Source organism: Sinohyriopsis cumingii, chromosome 6 (genome assembly GCF_028554795.1).
Source record: "Sinohyriopsis cumingii isolate HCF-2022 chromosome 6, ASM2855479v2, whole genome shotgun sequence".
Lineage (NCBI taxonomy): Eukaryota > Metazoa > Mollusca > Bivalvia > Unionida > Unionidae > Sinohyriopsis > Sinohyriopsis cumingii.
In genome coordinates, this window is record NC_142966.1 from 2,149,014 (window position 1) to 2,170,752 (window position 21,739).

Consider the following 21,739-nt stretch of genomic DNA (forward strand, 5'->3'; position numbering starts at 1 on the left):
ACATACCGGTAAAGTTACAATGACATCTATCTGGTAATAACATGATTGGTAAAATAATTTAAAAATGCAAGTAAAATGTAGTTTGAGGGGTAGCACTTTGTGCATCATGGGTGCAGTGTTTTGCCTCCCAAATAAAAGGGGGCAATACATTAACAGAAGCACACTATGTATTGTGGTGCTCTACCTCCCTTATGGGAAGAAGCAGCCTGCTGATGGGGTGCTCACCCTCCCTAAATGGATGATGCAACCATATGGTTGCAGTGCTGTACCTACTTGAAAGGTAGGGTGCAACCCACTATCATGGTACTCTACCTCCCTAATGGGAGGGCATGACCTGCTATTGCTGTGCTGTACCTCCCTAATGGGAGGGTGCAACCCACTGTCACAGTGCTCTACCTCCCCAACAGGAGGGTTAAGTTGCTAAAGTTGTAATTTCTCTAGTGACAGTTTTGGCAGACATCTATGAAAAAGATGACAAATAATATCTACCTTCTGCATACAACCACATGACATATATAGTGGTGTGCAAAAAATGAGTGGATTGCAAAAGGTCATTCTGACTTTTTCTCCACTCTATGGGAGGATGTATTCACATTGAATGAATGGTGAGTTTTAGGCACAAAAAAAGTAAAATATATACAGTCAACATGTAAACTGACAGTGATATCCATCCATGTAATAAGACAACTTGTATATGGCTTATGAATGCAAGTAAAACATATACAGTCACAATGTAAACTGACAATGAAATCCATCCATTAAATAAGACAACTTGTATATGGCTTATGAATGCAAATATAACATACACAGTCACCATGCAAACTGACCATGAAATCCATCCATTTAAGGGGGCCCCGAGTGGCCGAGTGGTCTAAAGCGCTCTCCGTTACGGATCACTGTCATCTCACCTCTGTCTGCATGGGTTCGAGTCTCAGATTCTGCCAATGTGGGTATGTGAGAAAGCTTGCCAGTAGCTATCGTGGGTCGGTAGTTCTTCCCAGGGTTTTCCCGGGTTCTTCCTCCACCATTAATACTGGCCGCCATGTATAGCCTTTCGTGTGCTAAAAAATGGCATTAAACCCTACAACAACAACAACAACAGCCATCCATTTAATAAGACAACTTGTATATGGTTTATGAACGTAAATAAAACTTATACGGTCACCATGCAAACTGACAATGAAATCCAGCCATTTAATAAGACAACTTGTATATGGCTTATGAATGCAAGTAAAATATATAGTGTTATGTGTTTAGGCTCGAATAAACAGTAACACAGAAAGAGTGAAAACAAGCTTTTTAAAATTTAACAAATAAATTATTTTCCTGGAAAATTCTGTAAAAAGGAAAAAAGGAGAAGAACTTACAGTTTCAAGAATCAAATCCAAAAATAATCTAAGAATAATCCACGAATTAAATTACAAAAGTATTAGTAATAAATGTTCTAATGATTTCAAATTCGAATCCTGATGCAAAATCCAAGATGGATGGCAATGACGTATGCTGTAGTCAGTACTGTGCTTAGCTACAGTTCCTTGTAGAAATACAAATAACAGCACTCCGGTGTTGGAAATCCAAATTAAATTTGTAAGCAATGTCTTTCCAAAATTTCTGTGTGTGCATTCCTCAAAATATTTCCAGATAATAAAGAATTAATGCTTTTGAAATCCAACGGATCTGAAGAATTAGTATAGCTCAAATCTGGCTACAACAAATTAACTTGACATCAGTATGAAAAGCCCAAAACTGAGAAATCTCTCTCAAAACAAAGATTATATTGTATCATAAGATGCAGTTTCTAAATTCCCCCAATTTGCGAAATCGGGTAGGGTGGGGGTGGGGGCACATGATCATGTTTATATCACATACACAGAATATGGCCTTGATTAGACCAATGATTTTAATCCCAGAATAAAAATTAAAAAGTGTTTACTTCTTAACCCACGTAGTCACATCATGACCTTGACAACAACCAATCATTTTAACATAAAATAGAAGATATGAAGTACCCACAAGGCTCGATTCTAGGTCCATTACTATTTATTTTATTAATGACCTACCACTTTTACTAACAGACTCAATATCATCTACAGATCTCTAATACAGATTCAGAGATGCAGCTAAAATAAATAAATTCCTTTGTATGAGGGCATCGAGGTAGATTAGTTCTTAGCTAATTGTGTTACCCTCTTTAAATAAAGTCATTACAATGATATCCATCCAGTTAATACGATAACTTGTACATGACTTATGAATACAAGTAAAATATATACAGTCACCATGCAAACTGCAAATGAAATTCATTCAGTTTAAGAGATGACTTGTACATGACTTATGAATGCAAGTACAATATATACAGTCACCATGCAAACTGGATTTGGATTTTTTTTAAACGTAGCTTTTAACAATTTTTCAGTCATATCGCTACGATGTCTGCAGTGTGGCAGTTTATAGTGATGTCTAGCACTGGGACATCATGCCACAGACATGTGGCATGATGTCCCACCCAGTCACATTATCCTGACACCAGGCCGACCAGTCCTAACACTAACCTCTTAATGCTGAGCACCAAACGGGGCAGCTGTTAGTACCATTTTTCTAAGTCTTTGGTATGACTCAGCCGGGGATCGAACCCATGACCTCCCGCATCTGAGGCGGACACTCTAACCACTAGGCCACCGGAGCGGTTATGCAAACTGACAACGAAATCCATCAAGTTAATAAGACAACTAGAATATGGCCTATGAAAGTATATGGCCTATGAATGCAAGTAAAACATAGGTACTGGTCTCTATATAAAATGACAAGTATGAAATTAGTGACAGTATCATTCATGGTATGAATACTTACATATTTTATGACTTTCAACTGAAGCTGACCTGCATCTTGATCATACAACTCTCCTGGAAAAGAAAAAAAAAAGAAAATAGTTTAAAATTACTAGCTCTCTACCTATTGAGATGCAAGAAAATTCAAATTGTATGTATCTACCAGTTCTACATGCAAGCACAAACTATGAAGAAAATTTTAAAAACTGGACTTGTGATTAGTTTTTTATCCATATGGAAGGCTAATGTTGAAATTTCAGTGAAAATTGTTTCCACTGCATTTTTGGTGGGAGTAATACTGATGTCTGCTAGTCTCATTATTATTTGTTTAATGGTCCTCTATGTAGGCATTAGGACGGAATGGTTGTCTCCAGAGATTACTTACCAAAGTTCTCAACAACCTGGGCCTTTCATCAGGTATGACATTTAGAAGCAAACTTACTATATACAGAAGCCATTATTGTTTGTGTTATACAAACTATGACCTCTAACCTTTAGATCCTAGAGTCAACAGGTTTCTTTATTAGCCAAAGTGCAGACATTGCACAAAGTCTGGTTAAGAAACTTACTCAAGAACAAAACTTATTCTGCTAAACCCATTTCTTTTGGAGCCACAATGATGATCTTAACTCTGGGCCTTCTGATCACAAAATCAACAGGCCTCATCTGCACCACAGTAAATGTTTGATAACAGGATTCAGCAAAAAGTTGGTCATAATGGTAAATGTATGCAATGGAGCATTGTCATGGAGTAGACAGAGAGTCTGAATACATTCAGTAACACTCTTGCTGGATACAAAATATCAACTGATGCTAGTAGTGACAGGTACAGGTACCTGAAAGACCAGGTCTTTTGTAGTGAAATATAATGTGTATAAAACTCTCATGACAGTACAACTACTCGAAGCAACTGCAGTCTCTGTTTCTCTGATCCAAACTTATTTCCTCTAGAGATGGGTTTAAAAGAGTAAATTCCTGTTTCATCACCTGTGACAATTTGATTCTTCAATATTTTGAAAACAGCCAACAAATTAATACCTGCATTAACAGAAATATCATTCACTTGTATCAAGAATCTTAATTAACCTTTCACAGCAGCCACTTCCTGCTCACCAATTGCAGACAATGGTAAATATTTCTTGATTCTGCTGAGAAGGGCAATTTTGGATGCCAGTGTTTTGCAAATCTTATCAATATGGTCATTCCATAATAAATTATCATCTACAGACACAACTACAAGCCTTTCATGTTTGACATTTTCTAATGGATGATTATTTATTGCAAGAGATAGTTTTGGGTTCCCTGACTTGTGTAGCTTATGTGATGTCCCCAAAATCATAAATTTTGTTTTACCTTCATAATTACCATCCTATTTTGTTGTGCCCAGTTTTGGACTCTAATAAGGTCTGAGTTTAATCTCATTTGGATAACTTCAGTATCAGAACTAGATGTATACAAGGTTGCATTCTTAGAAAAGGAAACAAAAACAATCAAGAAAAATGTCATAATTGTATTGTATTGGAAGTATTGTGCAATGAGTGTTTTGAACCATGTTTTTTGTTTTTCCAAATACAAGTACTGCGCATTAAGGCAAATACTTTAATGAGGGTAAATGGGTGACATGTCGACCCTAAAGACACATGTTCTACGCATGAGAAAATAGAAACTAAAAATAATTTGATATTATTTCCCTATTATCATATTTAATCGATGGATGTCATATGAAATTGACAATAAATAATATCTTTTATACTATTAAAGTTTTAACTTTCGTCAGTCCTAATTTGGAAAATGTTCTATGGTATGATACTGTGCAGTACAATATGGCTACAGGGTACAGTTCTAATAAAATGTAAAGTGACATCTGGAAATTTCTAATCCATGACTTTCTTGGAGATTAATATTTTCTGTCCTGGAAATAAGGCAAATGTTGCTATCACTAGTACAATGATAAGCTACATGGAAATGTTTTTGTGGAATAGCATGTGGACAAATGTATGAGCAACTCTGGTTGATAAGTACAGGAGTTTACATTTACAATACCATTATTATATTTGATTCAACTGGGGTGAATTGTGGGTGTTCAACAAATTTAGAAGAAACTAGTCTGATATAACAAATTTCTGGATTTTGCTAGCTTTGCGTAGCACTTTAGAGAATTTGGTTTTATATGGCCATTGATGTGTATTGCCTGTGGGTCCTGAGTATCAAATAGGTGTGTGTGTGTGTGTGTGTGTGTGTGTGTGTGTGAAAATGTTTTGTCTGGTGTTATCAAAGGTGGGGAGATGTTAAGTTGCTTTATGAGTGAATTATTTTTTGTTATATGCATGTTGTTGTTGCTGTTGGATTTTATAACATCTCCAACAGGCACAGCAGAAGGCATCAAGGGTTTCTTTTTAATAGTAGGATGGCCCATCCATTAGCAAGGTAGGGATAATGATGGATAAAGAGTTTAACAGGGCAGAATTTAGATAACTTGAATAGATAAGCATAGAAAATGTTTAAATTTCGCTTAAATTATTGGGTATTAACCCTAACTATGATGATGCATATGATAATAACCGTGGGTATTACCCCTAACTATGAAGTCAGTTGTGATGATAATGCTGGGTATTAACCCTAACAATGAAGCTGGGTATTAACCCTAGCTATGAAGACACCTGTGACAAGGCAATAATGCTGGGTATTAACCCTAGCTATGAAGACACCTGTGACAAGGCAATAATGCTGGGTATTAACCCTAGCTATGAAGACACCTGTGACAAGGCAATAAAGCTGGGTATTAACCCTAGCTATGAAGACACCTGTGACAAGGCAATAAAGCTGGATATTAACCCTAGTTATGAAGACACCTGTGACAAGGCATTAATGCTGGGTATTAACCCCAGCTATGAGGACACCTGTGACAAGGCAATAATGCTGGGTATTAACCCTAACTATGAAGACACTTGTGACAAGGCAATAATGCTGAGTACTAACCCTAACTATGAAGACACTTGTGACAAGGCAATAATGCTGGGTATTAACCCTAACTATGAAGACACTTGTGACAAGGCAATAATGCTGGGTAATAACCATAACTATGAAGAAACGTGATGATAATACTGGGTATTAACCCTGACTATGAAGACACATGATGAGAATACTGGGTATTAACCATAATGATGAAGACACTTGTGATGAAAACACTGGGTATTAACCCTAACTATGATAATTATGAAGACACTTATAATAATGCTGGGTATTGACCCTAACTATGATAACTATGAAGACACCTATAATAATGCTGGTTAGTAACCCCAACTATGATAACTATGAAGACACTTATTACAACGCTGGGTATTAACCCTAACTATGATAATTATGAAGACACTTATAATAATGCTGGGTATTAACCATAACACTGAAGACAAAATCGGACTCAGTAAAGTTAATCTAGAGGTCTGCATAGAACTGAACTGAGGGCTGATAAGAATTTTCAAGACACAACTTGCCATTATGCCCATAGTCAAACTTGTAAAAGCACAAATGACAATAACTCCCGACATTAAGGACTGTATTACTGTAATGGACCAAGTTCAATATAACATTTCTCGCTGCAAATAATAAATGTTAAGATGCCACTTGAAAAAAGAAGTTTTCCACTCTGCAATCTGAACAACCCCATCTCTTTTCTCTATGGTGATGATGTGATCCAAAAATTAAAGAACTGATAAGGAGAAATGACTGTAAAGGTGCAAAATCTTGTAGACATTTGTAACAGTACAATCAGCACAAACATTTCATCTTGCAGCATAAGAAGATAGTGAAATAATAGTAAAATAATACATTATGAAGCAGCTGAAAATGTTAAAGTTAAGAAAATGAAAATCCACCACAAAAATGTTATTCCTTGTGCAATTGATTACATTAATTGATAAACTCTGTACAATGTCAGCCTATCTACAACTACAACTGTACAATGTCAGCCTATCTACAACTACAACTGTACAATGTCAGCCTATCTACAACTACAACTACAAATGTACAATGTCAGTCTATCTACAACTACAATTGTACAATGTCAGCCTATCTACAACTACAGCTACAACTACAACTGTACAATGTCAGCCTATCTACAACTACAACTGTACAATGTCAGCCTATCTACAACTACAACTGTACAATGTCAGCCTATCTACAACTACAACTGTGCAATGTCAGCCTATCTACAACTACAACTACAACTGTACAATGTCAGCCTATTTACAACTACAACTGTACAATGTCAGCCTATCTACAACTACAACTGTACAATGTCAGTCTATCTACAACTACAACTGTACAATGTCAGCCTATGTACAACTACAGCTACAACTACAACTGTACAATGTCAGCCTATCTACAACTACAACTGTACAATGTCAGCCTATTTACAACTACAACTGTACAATGTCAGCCTATCTAATACTACAGCTGTGCAATGTCAGCCTATCTACAACTACAGCTACAACTGTACATTGTCAGTCTATCTACAACTACAACTGTACAATGTCAGCCTATCCACAACTACAACTGTACAAGGTCAGCCTATCTACAACTACAACTACAACTGTACAATGTCAGCCTATCTACAACTACAACTACAACTGTACAATGTCACCTATATACAACTACAACTGTACAATATCAGCCTATCTACAACTACAACTGTACAATGTCAGCCTATCTACAACTACAATTACAACTGTACAATGTCAGCCTATCTACAACTACAACTGTACAATGTCAGCCTATCTACAACTACAACTGTACAATGTCAGCCTATCTACAACTACAACTGTACAATGTCAGCCTATCTACAACTACAACTGTACAATGTCAGCCTATCTACAACTACAACTACAACTGTACAATGTCAGCCTATCTACAACTACAACTACAACTGTACAATGTTGGCCTATCTTCAGCAGCAAAAATGAGTGAAATGCAAATCTAATTGGAAATAAAAAAGATCCCTGATACTCCTGCAAAAACTTGATAACATTTCAAATGTCTGAGTAGAAAAAAATCTGGCAACTGTGTTGATAGAAAAAGAAATTCAAATTTTGTCTTGCCAATAATCACTATTTTATGCAATCAAACAAAATTCTGGGAAAGTGACACCAAATTTTTAATAACTTAATAAAACTTGTAGCTTGTTTCCATCTGCTTGGTTATCATATTTCCTCCTTTGTACTAGATTAGCTGGCATATAATTCACGCCTGACTGCATATGCACTGCAAAATTTAGGTTCAAGCCAAAAAACACATAAAGAAAGTGTTACGACTCTAGGTCTTAAAGTATAAAATATATAATGGAAAGGAAGGGAAACAAACAATTTAAGTAAAATCAACAAATAACTCATTTCCCAGAATACAAAGTTAAAATCAAACAAAGTTTTTGAAACATTAGTAAACAGTGATACCATACACAGTCCTGTTCATTTGTGGTGCTATAACCTACTTATAACTGGTATTACAACTCTGGGTCTTAAACTATGTAACAGAAAGAAATGAAACCATCAAGTTTAGTAAAATCAACAAATGATTTATTTCTCTAAGTTACAAAGTGAAAATTTAAGAGACACTTACAGTATAGTGAACTAAATTCCAAATAATCCTTAATATTCCATCACAAGTCCAAAACTAAAAATGTTCTGAATGAATTCCAATAGTTTTGAAGACTTCATATACCTCAAAGATACAAACCTGAATGTCTCTGATTGAATTCTATGAATTCTCAAATCCCCAAAATAGTGTTTTAGTAAAAAAAAGGTCAATGAGCGCTTTGCAATTCCAATGTATAATTTAAAAAGTCATTCTTCTAGAATTATATTTGAACACAACTACAAACTCTGATCATAGATTCCCAAAGAATGATTTGAAACATGAATGAACTTTGTTTACCTATGATGCATTAGACTATTCTGGAATTCAACAGTTGCTAGACATTTTTAATGGAAACTGCCATTATATTGTAAAGAAGTTCACTACCAGAACTTGATAAGTTTATAAACAAGGTTAGGCCTTGAACTCAGTTTTAGTAAATATCTTGACAAACATGACAAAAGTCTGGTAGGCAAAAACTATTTTCACTACCTTCAGTCATGGGCAAAATTAGGCATACAATATAAATTAAACATACATAATAAAAGATAATACTTGACATAGTTACATAAAACAGGAATTTCAGCAAATAGTTTTCCCCCCTTACTATGGTGAAGTCACCTAATAATAATAATAATAATAATAATAATAATAATAATAATAATAATATCTAAGACCCTTGTGAAGGAGCTGCCAGGTTACTAGAAGATGAGGAGGGTAACCAAGCATGAGTCACCTCTGACACAATATTAGAGTAAAGATGCAGAAATGGAGAAGAAACTGATCAGTGACACAGACCTTGAATGCCTTGATTGTGATAGTTGATATACCAAACAACAAAGCAAGATAAGTGTACCCGAGTTCATCCTTGAAACTCAAACAACTTAAAATATAGAGCTGAAACAAAACCAGTTATATTCCAAATCTTGTACAATTATGAAAGGATGCAAATTTCTGTTGACCTATAAAGAACACATTAATTTGGGCCAGAATTTTTTTAACTAAGATTAAAGCTGTACCGATTAATCAGCCATACTCATAATCGGGTCGATTATTGGAACAATCGGTATAATCAGTATCGGTAGAAATAATCGGTGCTGATGTAAACAAATTTCCAAAATATAAATTTAATCATAACATTCATCTTGACATGGCTTGAATTTTAAATCAGAATTAAATAGTGGAAATTAAGGAATAAAGATGTGATTTGGGGGTTAATTGAAAGACAGTATATTCTTAAAAGTAAATACTTTTTAACACGCTTGCTGTAAACTACCACTGATTGTCTACTCACAACAAATTATCAATACCATCCATGCACTCATCCCAATCACAGAAGCCAACCAGCCAATGAGGCCTCGTGTGGCTGTTGAACTTCCAGCATACACATTACAGGGATGGTCCTGGCTTTTAAAAAGTTGTCGCCCCTAAAAATCACCAACCTCAATATTTTGTTGCCAAATTTAAAAAAGATGTCACCAGAATAAGCAGTGAATATTTTTCCAAGACTATTAATGTAACAGGCAATGTAAATTGAAAAGGATGGGATCATTATTACTTTATTGATAACAAGCAATATAGCCAAAATATTACAAAATAAATCATTACATGACTGTTTTGCACTACTTCATTGGTCTTTGCATTGCGCATCACCATTAGTGCATAGGTCTAACTTTTGTCACCTGAAATAAATGAATTATCAAATGTAAATTATCTACTTTCCTACAGTCTCACTTTTTTAATAGAAACATCAGGTAGTAAGCAAATCTATATTATGTATATTATTTTCCAAATAACAGTTTTGTAAGAAACTTTATTTAGATAATGACATTTTAATACTAAAACCCTATAACTGTACTTTGCAATGTAAGATAAGTGACGTATAATGTGATCGTCAATTTCACGCATTCAGAAATTAAATGCTCCCCCCCCTTTATGGCTAGCTTCACAAAGTACATCTCCATCAACCAGGAGTTCAGAAATTTATTTTTGCCACGCTTTACATGCTTTGCTTGTTATGAACTGCTTCTATAAATCCCAGGAATGATCACTGAATGCTCTAGATTTTTTCTCGAAAGCAAGTTATGATCTCCATTCCCACCAATGAAACTTAAAAGAGTTAACTTGACCTGGCATTACTGTACCGTATATATAAGCATTGATTACCATCATTAAATTAAACGAAGGAATGAAGAAACATATCACAGAGCATACGTGCCCCCAAAAAACTAATTCGGAATAAATATGTTATTTAGTAAAGAGTTTTATTTGCATATATGTGTTAACAATAAGAAATTAAGGTGGGATATAAAATGTGGGAAATAATTATCACATGTATGGTAGCCTGAGATCACACTTGAACTGTTAACATAAATCTGCACCCATTTTAGGCATTGTTAGTTATAACAAAAATAGGGCATGGTTTACTTGTCAATCAAATGCTAGCGCTTTCACTAATTGTAGAACAGGTGGTTTCTTGAAATAATCGGTCTCATAATCGGTATCGACAATTTTAATAATCGGCTATACGTAGTATCGGGATAATCGGCAAAAAGTCACATTGGTACATCTTTAATTAGGAGAAGAAGTGATTCTCAACTAAGCTTTCATTTACTTAACAGTTAGACGACTAGAAAGGGAAGATTAACTTAAATTTTACATCAGAACTGTCAGAAGCTGCATTTTTCCAGATCTGTTGTTTGGAATGCTGACTGCAATTTTGGCGCCTAGTTATAAAAGGTGGTAAATATATTTAATCCTGATTGATTCTGCTAAATAAGGGGCTTGGTTCCCACACAAAAATTCTTGGGGTTAAATTGCCATCATCAAAAAAATCTAGTCAGTCTGCATTTTCCTGCAAGAGTGAAAAACTAAGGGACTCCAAAAGTAAATTTGGAAGAAATTCTCACATAAAACATTTGTCAAAGGGACTGGATATCTGGAAAGTAAACGGACACAATTTTGGTGGTAGAAGCAAACAAAGCTTGAAAGCACAAGGGGAAATAGCTCCAGGGACGTATCCTTGTACCTACTTATCCAAGTATTTACGTATCTACGTACTTATGTATCCACCTACCCACACAAACGTTGAGGGCCAAAAAGAGGTAGACAGTAGGGAGGTTGGAAAAGGGAAAAAAGCGAAAGGACCTAGAGGAACCACCATAGTGAAGTTGGAGTGGACCGGAATAAGCAGGTTATGAAGCTGTACAAGGCAATGACTTCAATCATTCACTCGATTATATGATGAACTAATTCTATCATTTAAAACAGATTGGCTATTTACATAAATATATTTGTGTTTGAAATTCAGTGAAAGATTTATTCCAAAAAGAAGTGTATCTTCCTCATGTAATGTATTATCCCAGTTGTTTATGTAATTGATTAAATTTCTGTTTTTCCATGTACAGGGGCTCGTGTCATTCTGTTCCATATATCTGCTCAGATCTCTATTTATTCCATCTATAATTTCACACTTTATTTTAATATTTATTTGATCCGAGCAACAATACTGAGATCGATCACCCTCTAGATAACAATAGCCAAATAAAGCGGACACCTTGTAAAAAGGTACAACCTCACAAAACCACCACCAGTAGCAACCGCTACAAATTAGTAAACTGAAGTGCAATGACAAATTGTGTATACTTAGCACATTGGAGTGCCATGACAAATCTTAGTTAGTACAATGGAGTGTCAGCAGTTTGGTACATTTGGTGTTAGGGTTTTTATAATGCTAGTCCCTTTATTATCTGCTACTTCCATTGACAGTAGTATAAACCTTATTTATTTGATTCATGAATGCTGATTTTTTGTTTTTGTTTTTTTAGATAGTATCCAGTTTTTTGCTGAATGTTGTTTCTTTTCTGGAAGTGTAATTTGATTTAAATGACTATGCTTGAATTTTAATTGGTTGACATGACTATTGATTGTTTTAGTTCTAAAAGAGATGCTTGATTTTCACTCTTCTGTTAAACTACTCTGATCAAAATGTACCTTGCTTTCTTTGCTAGTGAGTATTCAGCCAAAGGTTTTCTTAGTAAATGCTGTTTCAGGAAGTCATTAAATGTATGTATGACCTTGCTTTAAAATTATTATAGACTGCAGTGTTTCTATTTTCAAATTACTGAGGTAGTCCACATTAAAAAATCAACACTTACTGTGAAGCAGTCTAAATGACATGATCACTATACCATGGTGTCATTGGCAACACTTCTTATCCAGGTGTACAGCACCATGACCTCTGGGAGAGAATAATTTAAAAATGACAAATCAAAATGTCATAATATCGTTGTCAGCACTTTCTATCCAGGTCTAAAGCTGCCAAAATTTTAGAAAAATAATACCTAATGCCCATCGATCTTAATGATTGTTTACACAGGTACCCAATCAAAGGGAAATTGATGTAAATTTTTACAAATCTGAGTTAAAGTCCACATTTTTTTATTTACAGTATCACTACCTCATGTCATCTGGGTACAAAATCCAGGAATTCATCCTCATTGTCTGATAAAGGTCTGAAATACTCTATCATCATCTAGTATATCCTGGTGGTCTAGTAATCATAAATATCATCTGACTTTCTGTCCTTGGTCTCACTGTCATATGCAGATGCTTATTTTGAGAATGCGCTTGAGCTTTGTAACACTTTGATCCTACAATTTATGAAATCTATTCACAGCTGCAGCTGAACAGTTACACAGCAAGGTCAAATAATCATCTGTTACCTGTCACTGTACCACACTTGCAGCTTTATCAAAGACATGGGAAAACAAGCTTGGGGCTTACGGTGAATTATTTACTGGAAGAGGCAGACTCTGCTTGGCACTGAAAGAATACATGTCTTTGTGGTTCAATCAAAAGGATTGTCAACAAAGTGAAAACAAAGTGAGTGCTGCCTTTATCCACATGTATTATATTTATAGGTTACTGCATTTGTATGGGGAAAATATGAACGAGTTTTTTGGAAAAAGATACTGCATGACCTTGGGAGTGCAGTATATCCATCTGACAAAACGAGTTCATATTTTCCCATACAAATGCAGTAACCTTTTTATTATATGCTCATTTTCTTATTCTACCTAAGGCTTAATGATGTAAACAAAAATACACTACATGAAACAAAGTAACTGAATGTATGCCATATTCCAAACTAAATACACAAGCACAGATTCATCATTACACAACAACATTACACTGGACAACAAATTTTTACAAAAGTCATGTTACTGAAATAAAATTAGTCAATTCTTATCAATTTTTATGTGCTGAACACGAATATGACAGTCAAATTGCAAAATTGGCTCTAGTTTTTTTGTAATCTGCAAGAAATTAATGTTTACATAACGAAATGCATTCCAATAGTAAAAGGTCAACTGTAATAGCCTACCTATAAAAAATCAAGTCATTGACTACATCTTAGATTTCTTCGCCTGTCTCTTGTACAGCTGTTCGGGAGCATCTCTGAGGAGTGTCCAGCAGTAGTCAGCCAGCATTGTAGTGGACCATTTTCCCTGGTATCTTTGTTCCATTGTTGCGATATCTTGATGAAAACGTTCGCCGTGTTCATCACTAACAATACCACAGTTGCTAGGAAAGAAATCCAAATGGGAATGAAGGAAGTGAATCTTTAGAGACATATTGCAGCCAAGTTTCTTATACTTCATCAACATGTCTTCTACTAGTTCCTTATAGTTTTCTGCCCTAACATTTCCGAGGAAGTTTGTAGAAACTAGGCGAAAAGCATTCCATGCTTGTTTCGCGTCACCTTCCAGCAAGTTGTTGAACCGGTCATCTTTGAAAAGCTCTCGAATCTGAGGACCCACAAAAACTCCCTCTTTAATCTTTGCTTCGCTGAGTCGAGGGAATTTTTCATGCAGGTATCGGATTGCTGGCAAAGTCCGGTCAATGGCTTTCACGAAGTTCTTCATCAAACCTAGTTTGATGTGAAGGGGTGGTAGCAAGATTTTCTGAGCCTCAACCAGAGCTGGGTGTTGGATATTCTTCTCTCCAATGGCTACATTCTGCCTGTGAGTCCATTCCTTCCTCATGTAGTGCATTTCCCTTGCTCGGCTATCCCACTCGCATAAGAAACACATGTATTTTGTATATCCTTGCTGCAGTCCCATTAAAAGGGCAACTACCTTCAAATCACCACAGAGGTGCCAGCTGTACTTGTTATACTCAATGGAATTCAGTAGCTGCCTTAAGTTATCGTATGTCTCTTTCATGTGGACAGCATACGCTACTGGAATAGATGGAAGAATGTTTCCATTGTGCAAAAGCACAGCCTTGAGACTCAGTTTCGAAGAGTCCACAAATAGTCTCCATTCTTGTGGGTCATGAGTGATTTTTAAAGCATTCATGAGGCCCTCAATATCGGAACAGAATATCAGATTACTTTCCTTTCTGAAGAAAGGCTCCAATTGCTGGTGGCGCTTTCGATATGCAGTAATTGTGACATTTTCTTCTAGAAGATTCCATTGTTGGAGTCTTGATCCTAGCAATTCTGCCTTGTTCTTTGATAAGTCCAAATCACGAATCAGGTCATTTAGTTCTTCCTGTGTTATTCTGTGTGGGGTTGATGATGCACCACAGTGAAAATCTGGATCACTGCATGCTGATGGACCAGGAGAAGAACAGGTCGACTCACCTTTGTCTTCGTCAGATGAATCAAGAGAATATTCTGCTGGAGGTTCTGGAATAGGAAGTCCCTCACCATGTGGAACTGGTCTCAATGCAGACGGAATGTTTGGGTAGACTATTCTCGACTTCTTTCGCTTCGTTATTCCGCCGGAAAGAGGAGGAACCAAGCAGAAGTAACAGTCATTTAGGTGGTTGCTTGGCTCTCTCCACACCATTGGGACTGCAAACGGCATTGATGACCTTTTGCAATTCAACCACTGTGAAAGCTGTGTTGTACATGTAGCACAGCATATATGCGGAGCCCAAGGCTTGTCTTGGTCACCAACCTTGCATCCGAAGTAAAGATGATATGCCTTCTTCACTTGAGAATTGATACTTTTCTTCTGGTTGGCAAATGTCACTTCCCCACAAATATAGCAAAAATTGTCCGCGGTATTAACACACTTTCGAGGCATTACTGTTCTTTATTGTACGTAAATGGATAAAATAATAAGTTTTATGTAACAGTAGCTTGAACTGTCTCGCACAACGTCTAAAATATTTTAAATGCTGAACCTATCTGATTGGGCTTTATATAGTACACTGCTTACGTCAGCTTCAGCAGCCGCCTGGCATTAGTGTAATAGGCCTACACATGTATAGTACACTGCTGACGTCAACTTACTTCAGCAGCCGCATGGCATTAGTATTGCATTGCATCAGAAAATGATGCAATCAACTGTGGATGATGCGAGCATGATGGTATTATGCAATGTTACATCATTATTCCGGATGTTGCTGCAGTCCTACTGGAGAAATTTACACAGTGAAACATAGAAAATGAGTTATATGAATATCTTCAAAACGAGAGCCAATACAAATTTTTCACGGTTATATTCGTGTTCGGCACACCAAAATACTACAGATTAGGGCCTTTTCAAGTCAGTAATGATTTCACTGTTGACCAGTGTAATGCGCACATAATTCGGCCCAGATAAATTTGAACTTAGTCACACATTAGGCATAACTTTCGAAAGAAAATGGCATTTTGATCTACTTAAAATTGAAATTTGGAGTCATATTGTGAATGAATGCGCAACAACTTTTCCATTTGATCTGGAATGAATAGATTTTGGAAATTTTGTCGATTCTACGAAATTTCGTGATTATGGACTGGATTTATCTGCCAATTCTACATGAAATACAAGCAGTGAGGGAAAAGCATGTTGACATCTGCATGTGTGTTTCTGTTCTGTCATTGAATTTTTAAAATCATAATGTGGGAAAATATGAAGTCTTTCAATTGCAATTAGCAAAAAGACACTAGGAATTTAATGTTTATTTCATTTTGAGTGCAAGGAGGATTTAATTGCACTTGGAATATAGTCAAAATTACAGTACAGTTTTGAAATGAGTAATCAAGCTTGAGGACCTATGACATGGCTCATGTAATTCGGATTTGCAGAATTAAGAAAGTACATTTTGAGGAAATTCATGATGTAAAACAAGTATATTTTTTGCCATTCTTATTACAGTGTAACCCCGCTATAGCACGCTCTGTTATAACATGAATTTGGATATACCACAGTTGTGGCATGGCTCCCAAAATTTTATATACATGTATTTTTCTTGTACAAAAAAAAGTTTATTATCATTTTGGGGAAGAAATTATGCATGAATAATAAAAGACGTTCATGGCATGGCTCCTGAAATTTTGTATGCATTTTTCTCGTACATAAAAAAATAATTTTTTCTTCTTAAAAGCATGAAAAATAACATATAAAAAGTTTAATCTGGCATCACATAGGGCTTCACTAATGTCACAACTGCGATTTTTTTTCTTTATTGGTGGCAAAATATACCATCTGGCGATTTTTTCTACTGGCAACATTGTTAGCTGTTTAAACTTGTATATACATCCATTGGTTTGGATTGGAGAAATTCAGAGGCCCCATGAAAAGAAGCTGCAAACTTGATGTAAAATGCACTGAAATTTATCTATTGTTACATCAACATTTTCTTTGTCCGTATTGACAAACCATCTTAACAGTGCATTTTTATATCATAATCTGCTATGTTGAGAATGACCATGAGTACTATATACTGTGAGACATCAGCTTTTTTTGTTGTTGACATTTCTGGTAGTGGAGATCAACCGGACTAGGCATAATCTCATAATCTACCTTTCGTTGGATTTTCAGCTGCTTGTTAGTAATTAATATATTTACGTTTAATGACATTTGTATGTGGATGGTAAGTAAAATTCCTCTTCTTTTCACTCAAAATGCCTCATCCGGTTGATCTCCATTACCAGAAATGTCAACAACAACAAAAGTGGTTATCTCACAACACATATAGTATGCATGCTAGATGTCAAAATAAGCAGATTATATTATAACAATGCATTGTTTAGATGGTGTGTCAGTATGGACAAAGAATTTGTTTATGTAACAACAGATAAATTTTAGTGCATTTTATATCCAGTTTGTGAACTATGACATGGAAGGATAAAAATCTGCAAATGGTCTGTCATGATAGACTACTTAGTGTTCTGGTGGATAATAACCAATCATGGACTGAACATATCAAACATATCGGTAAAATAAGTCAAGTCAAGTTTATGGCTTCTCAGTAGGACAAGACATTTTCTCCCTGAAAGGCACAGAAAACTATTTTAGAACAGTTACATACAATCCTATTTAGACTATTGTAATACAGTATGGTGTAATTCAAATGATAAAAACATAGCAAAGCTGGCAAATCTTCAAAAATGAAGATTATGGCTAAAATCAATCAAGAAATAAAGCAAGGAAAATTTAGCTGGTAAGTTAAAAATATTACCTATTAAAGACCAAATCTGTTTTAGAAAAGCCAAATTAATGTACAGGATATCCCATAATAGTGCTCCTGAATATTTACAATCACTATTCCAGTATAGGCTACCTGGTAATACTCCCTACCTATGATCCATGTCTACCAAACAATATAAAATTCCCAAACCAAATACGGAGTTATTTTAAAAAAAGTTGCCAATACTCTAGATCTCTGCTCTGGAATAGTATTGACCTTACACCAGAATGCAGATCGCTCCGCCTACCGAACACGTGACTTGACGTCTTAACCTCCGACAAACATTCTGTGAAAATGGCAGGCGTGATAACATTAAAAGATATACCAGACGATATTGGTGAGCAATATTTGCCATATGAAACAACATTGAGACAGAGAAAGAAAGCGAGAGCATTTATCCATCGCTTACACTTCTCTAAGTTACGTCGGTATGCGGAGAACTCGCCCTCACGTATCTGGAGAAGTCACTCCAGAGTGGTTGGAGAAGTCGCTCCAATTGGTTGGAGAAGTCATCCCAAAACTTGTCACCCAAATAACCTTTTTATAACATAATTAAGTCATCTTTTACGTGATTCATATTTATATTTTTTATATATATGCAATCACAAAAGAGATATTAAATAAATTAAAGCAATATCATAGTATTATTTATAAGGACGAAATTAAGTCTGTATATAATCTAATGAATGACGACAGGATAGTGATTAAAAAGGATGATAAGTCAAACACTATTATTATTGTGAATTATGATGATTATGTTAAAGGTGAACGTCAATTAGAAATTAAATAAAAAATTTCAACATGCATTAATGAAATCGCTAAATATAATAATTCCGTATGTGAGGAATTTGATAATTTCCCTCTTAACATATGTACACCTCAAAAATAATAATTCTGTATATGAGGAATTTGATACTTTCCCTCTTAACATACATACACCACATTTCTACATATTACCCAAAACTCATACAAATCCTGACCATAATTTACCTTTAAATTTTCCAGGACGACCCACTATATCAGGTTGTAGTTCAAATTTATTGATAGTGTTTTACAACCTTTAATGAAATCACTTCCTTCATACATTAAAGATACAACTACTTTCATTAAAATGTCGAAGTCTATTCCACATCTATCTGATCATTTCAATCCTGGTATCATTAGATGTAACATCACTATATACCAACATTTCGCATACAGATGGTATTGAAGCGTGCAAATATTTTCTTGATAACAATCCTAATGATAGCACACCATCTAGCAAAGATATTTGTAAAATAACAAAAACTTATCTCGGAAAATAATTATTTTCAATTTAATAATACGAATTACATACAGATAATGGGTATTAATATGGCTCATATATACTCTTCCCTTTCATGGGTGAATTAGAAAAGGATTTTATTCAAAACGAAAAGTTTAATCCATCTCTTTGGTTCAGATTTTTAGATGACATATTTATGATCTGGAAGCATTCAACTGAAGAATTGAAAAAATTATTGATCGCCTAAATCATTTTCACCCAACGATTAAATTTACTTATACTGCATCTAGTACACATGTTTCATTTTTAGATGTAAATGTAATAAAAAATATTGATAACACTATCTCTACAAATATTATTAAAATGCATCTAATGATTTGAAGAGCAGAGCAAAAGAGACAGATAACACTTATTTTTCATTAAGTACAGAAGCGGAGTTGATCAAATGGAAAAGTTGAAAAATTGCAAATTTTATAAATTTAATAAGTTATTAAGTTGAAGAAAAACAACAATAAATAAAGCCTTAACCATGTGGCTGTATCTCAGAATTACTATATGTGATCGTTGGGGCGAGTTCTCCAAGCAAAGTGGGGCGACTTCTCCGAAAAGTTGCGAAATTTGTAAATATATACAATAGCCAAGTCGATATCGACAGAAGCAGCTTGTCGGAGGAAAATGGCAGACGTAAAGAGTGTCTGGAGGTGTGTATAATAGCGCTTGCTGATTGGTCAATCGAGCAGAATGATTGACAACTGGTGATAGGTCAATTCCAGCTGAGATTAGAAATGCCCACTCTATTTCCTTCTTCCAAACCCAATATATCCAGTGGTTTCTGAGATGCAACTAAAATAAATAAATTCCTTTGTATGAGGGCCTCAAGGTAGATTAGTTCTTAGCTAACTGTGTTCCCCTCTTTAAATAAGGTCATGATTATTATTATTATTATTATTAGAAAACACTGAAAAAACACATAGATTGTATCAATCATTCAGATTGAGCCATATTTACCCCATTTTTATGGTTTTACAATTTTTGCCCAATCACTGAATACAAAATAAATATGAATGAAAAATGTTGATAAACTGATGACATTTCAACTTTCACTTTAGACAGGCTCTGCAAATTTAAGACATTTGCATCATGTTCAAAACTGTAGATCCTGAGATAAAACAGAAAAAGTCACATACAAAAAACAACAGATTTTATTTAGTATACATGACCAAACTTTTCTTGCATACAAGCAATATTAGTTAAAATATAGTGCTTAAACAGAGAATTAGACATCAGCCAGATGGATCAACATTCTGAAACACAGGATTTGGTGTCAACCAGAAATTAAGGACCAACGTTCTTAAACACAGAATGAGCTGTCAACAAGAAGGACCAACATAACTTTAACACAGAATTTGCTGTCAATAAGACCAAATAACATTCTTAACCACAGAATGAGCTGTCAACCAGAAGGACCAACATAACTTTAACACAGAATTTGCTGTCAATAAGGCCAATTAACATTCTTAAACACAGAATGAGCTGTCAACCAGAAGGACCAACATAACTTTAACACAGAATTAGCTGTCAATAAGACCAATTAACATTCTTAACCACAGAATTAACTGTCAATAAGACCAATTAACATTCTTAACCACAGAATTAGCTGTCAATAAGACCAATTAACATTCTTAACCACAGAATTAGCTGTCAATAAGACCAATTAACATTCTTAACCACAGAATTAGCTGTCAATAAGACCAATTAACATTCTTAACCACAGAATTTTAGCTGTCAATAAGACCAATTAACATTCTTAACCACAGGATTAGCTGTCAGTAAGGCCAATTAACATTCTTAACCACAGAATTAGCTGTCAGTAAGGCCAATTAACATTCTTAACCACAGAATTAGCTGTCAGTAAGGCCAATTAACATTCATAACCACAGAATTAGCTGTCAGTAAGACCAATTAACATTCTTAACCACAGAATTAGCTGTCAGTAAGGCCAATTAACATTCTTAACCACAGAATTAGCTGTCCACAAGAAGGATCAACATTCTGTCAACACAGGATTAGCCCATCAACAAGACAACCAAATTCTGCCAAATGCCTGGGTCCTGTGAAAATACATTAGCACTAAGGGCCAAAAGTAATGTCAAACATTTCATGTGGTCATGCTTAAGGTTGGAAAATTTGAGTTCAACACACTCAAATTGTGATATTGAGTTCTGACTCCTGACTTACATTATTTCTGTATTTCTATCACAGCTTAGGTGGGGTAAAGGGGAGAGAGAGAGAAAGAGAGAGAGAGAATGAATGGTTAAGTAATAATGTGTTGCTGTCACATTGCAGGAAAAGTCTGATCTTGTACAAGGTATGCCTTAAAACAAAACCGAGGGTAATCCAACAACTTTTCCCACCATGAATTCATTGTTATAATTAACTATTTCAAAACCCTGAAGGGACATAATGAATTCTTTGTTATAATTAACTATCTCTAAACCCTATAGGGACATTATAAATTCTTTGTTATAGTGAACTATCTCCAGATACT

At 35.1% G+C, this 21,739-nt stretch overlaps 1 protein-coding gene across 1 annotated transcript in view; it reads right to left on the reverse strand.

The window, feature by feature from the left end:
- LOC149796270 (cGMP-dependent 3',5'-cyclic phosphodiesterase-like) overlaps nt 1–21,739 on the reverse strand; it is a 322,613-nt gene that overhangs the window by 148,952 nt on the left and 151,922 nt on the right. Inside the window, exon 8 of the mRNA XM_089960908.1 lies at nt 2,851–2,903. Coding sequence (XP_089817034.1) covers nt 2,851–2,903 — 53 coding nt within the window. The remainder of the gene's footprint in view (nt 1–2,850; nt 2,904–21,739) is intronic.